At 45.4% G+C, this 2500-nt stretch overlaps 1 protein-coding gene across 5 annotated transcripts in view; it reads right to left on the bottom strand.

Moving 5' to 3' along the window:
- fgd4a (FYVE, RhoGEF and PH domain containing 4a) overlaps positions 1-2500 on the bottom strand; it is a 109674-nt gene that overhangs the window by 7844 nt on the left and 99330 nt on the right. For all 5 annotated transcript variants that reach the window (XM_063196912.1, XM_063196916.1, XM_063196914.1 and 2 more), the window contains exons 6-9: positions 2141-2230; positions 1246-1391; positions 622-778; positions 1-89 (exon numbers count right to left, since the gene is read on the bottom strand). The exon at positions 1-89 is cut by the window's left edge and continues 50 nt beyond it. In XM_063196912.1, coding sequence (XP_063052982.1) covers positions 1-89; positions 622-778; positions 1246-1391; positions 2141-2230 — 482 coding nt within the window. The remainder of the gene's footprint in view (positions 90-621; positions 779-1245; positions 1392-2140; positions 2231-2500) is intronic.

Below are 2500 nucleotides of genomic sequence, written 5' to 3'. Positions count from 1 at the left end.
TCCTTGAGCAGCATCTCATAGCGAGGGACCCTCTGCACCGGCTCCAACATGTGGTGCTGCAGAGTCAGGTGCCCACATGCCTCCTGGCCCTGTTACACACACACACACACACACACACACACACACACGCACGCACGCAAGCAAGCACGCACAGAGAAACAGACAGACAGACAGACAGACAGACACACACAGACACACACAGACACACACACACACACACACACACACACACACACACACACACACACACACACACACACACACACACACACACACACACACACACACACACATAATTACAAACCCATTTCATTTGAATCTACATTACAAGTTAATATTCTTCATCCATCTTCTGAATCACACATTAACACACAGAAGGCCACCTGCATACATGCTGAGGAGATTTAATCGACTTGCGCCTAACACAATCAAGCAAGAAAGCTGTATAGTGCATAGTTCACATGCCTTGCATTTTTGAAGGCTAACTCATACATTATGTACATATATTCATGCATACTTAATTAATCAGACACTTGTAAATGTAGGCTAAGACAAACCAGCAGACACACGGACAAAGACACACACGCATCTTCAAAAGCACACGCTCATGCACACACACACCTGGATGTCGAGGATGATGGCTTTGAACTGTGGCGAGCGTTCCGTCCACTGCTTGAGGAGGTCCATGGCCTTGTCAAAGTTGCGCACGTACTCGGCGTACATCTTCAGGAAAGGGGTCAACTTCTGCAGGATGTCCCCTAGCCGAGGAGTTGACTCCCTGATGCAGAAAAGACACAAAGACACATTTATATTAATGTTACCGCCCACTCAGTGTTGGTGTTCCTTTAAGAGAATACTTCAACATAGAATTCCTGCACTGTGTCTAGAATGACAGGCAATTGTGTGTGTGTGTGTGTGTGTGTGTGTGTGTGTGTGTGTGTGTGTGTGTGTGTGTGTGTGTGTGTGTGTGTGTGTGTGTGTGTGTGTGTGTGTGTGTGTGTGTGTGTGTGTGTGCGCGCGCCCGTGCCCGTGTGCCCACGCCCGCGCGCATGTGTGTGTCAGAGAGAGTGAGTGAGACAGAGACAGACATAGAGAAAGAAAAGAAGAGGCAGATGTAGAGGTGGAGAGAGATTTAGAGGCACATGATAGAGAAACAGAGAGGGAGACAGGAGGACAAAAACAGACAGAGGGAGGGAGGGAAGGAAGGAGAGAGAGACGAGACATACTGTGGCCATATAGTCTCACCATTGGCCCATGCGTTTCTCCAGGTCTGGCAGGAGGAACTGGCTGTGGAAGGCGTGTATGGAGGAGATGTTGGAGAAGATGCCTTTCACCACGTCTGTAGGAAACGTGCCTTTAGTAGCCTCCTCCAACAGCTTTGCACAGAACAACTGCAGAAAGGCACGCACACATGCGCGCACACACACACACACACACACACACACACACACACACACACACACACACACACACACACACACACACACACACACACACACACACACACACACACACACACACACACACAATTGTATGTAAATTAACATGTATTATAAGTATACGTATAACTGCATTTCATTTTTACTTCCTCTATTCATAAAACACAAGACCCCTAAGGCATTTGTTATCAAACTGCACTTTGTTTTTATAGGTCATTTATGTTCTGCATTGATGTAAGGTGATACTATTTGGGGTTTTTTGTATCCTCTATACCAAAAAGTTTAAAAAAAAACACAAGGCCCTTAAAAAAGTAACAAAGCCTGTGAGCTAAGCTGTGTGCTCAGTTTGATGATGTATTGGGGTTTGTGCGTACAGTTCTTCTTTTATAGCACAAGAAAAACAAACACACACACAGGCACCCACACAGCATTCTCAAGATGATGCATTGCACTCAGAATGAAGGTTAGCAAACAAAAGAAGCATGCTATTCCCCCTGGATTATGTATTGAGGCTATTCTCTCTCTTTCTCTCTCTCTCTCTCTCTCTCTCTCTCTCTCTCTCTCTCTCTCTCTCTCTCTCTCTGTCTCCCCCCCCCTCTCTCTCTCTCTCTCTCTCTCTCTCTCTCTCCCTCTCTCTCTCTCTCTCTCTCTCTCTCTCTCTCTCTCTCTCTCTCTCTCTCTCTCTCTCTCTCTCTCCTTACCTGGTCGAGGAGGTGTAGTCGTGCAACATAAGCCTTTTCCGTCTGCAGCAGCTCACTGGCTATCTTGTACAGCTTCTGCTCATTGGTCTCCTGCAACACAAACATACATCACATGCAATTTTAATCATTTCTTTCTTTTTGTTTCATGTCATTTTAACCCATTCTATTAGTATTCATGCGCAACATAACAATGTCCATGATATGAAACCGCTGCCCCAAGTCAGTCAACAATTCATAACATGAAGCATATAGTTGGTAAAAGGGGTCACATTCAGACTGATCTACAGCACATTTTACATCCCACCACAGCCATACTTTGCTCTTCAAATCTTTTTTTAATTTTTAGTTTCAGTGCAATTG

The sequence above is a fragment of the Engraulis encrasicolus genome, chromosome 4 (assembly GCF_034702125.1).
Source record: "Engraulis encrasicolus isolate BLACKSEA-1 chromosome 4, IST_EnEncr_1.0, whole genome shotgun sequence".
Lineage (NCBI taxonomy): Eukaryota > Metazoa > Chordata > Actinopteri > Clupeiformes > Engraulidae > Engraulis > Engraulis encrasicolus.
Note: the sequence above shows the minus strand (reverse complement) of the source record. Positions and strands in the feature narration are given on the sequence as shown.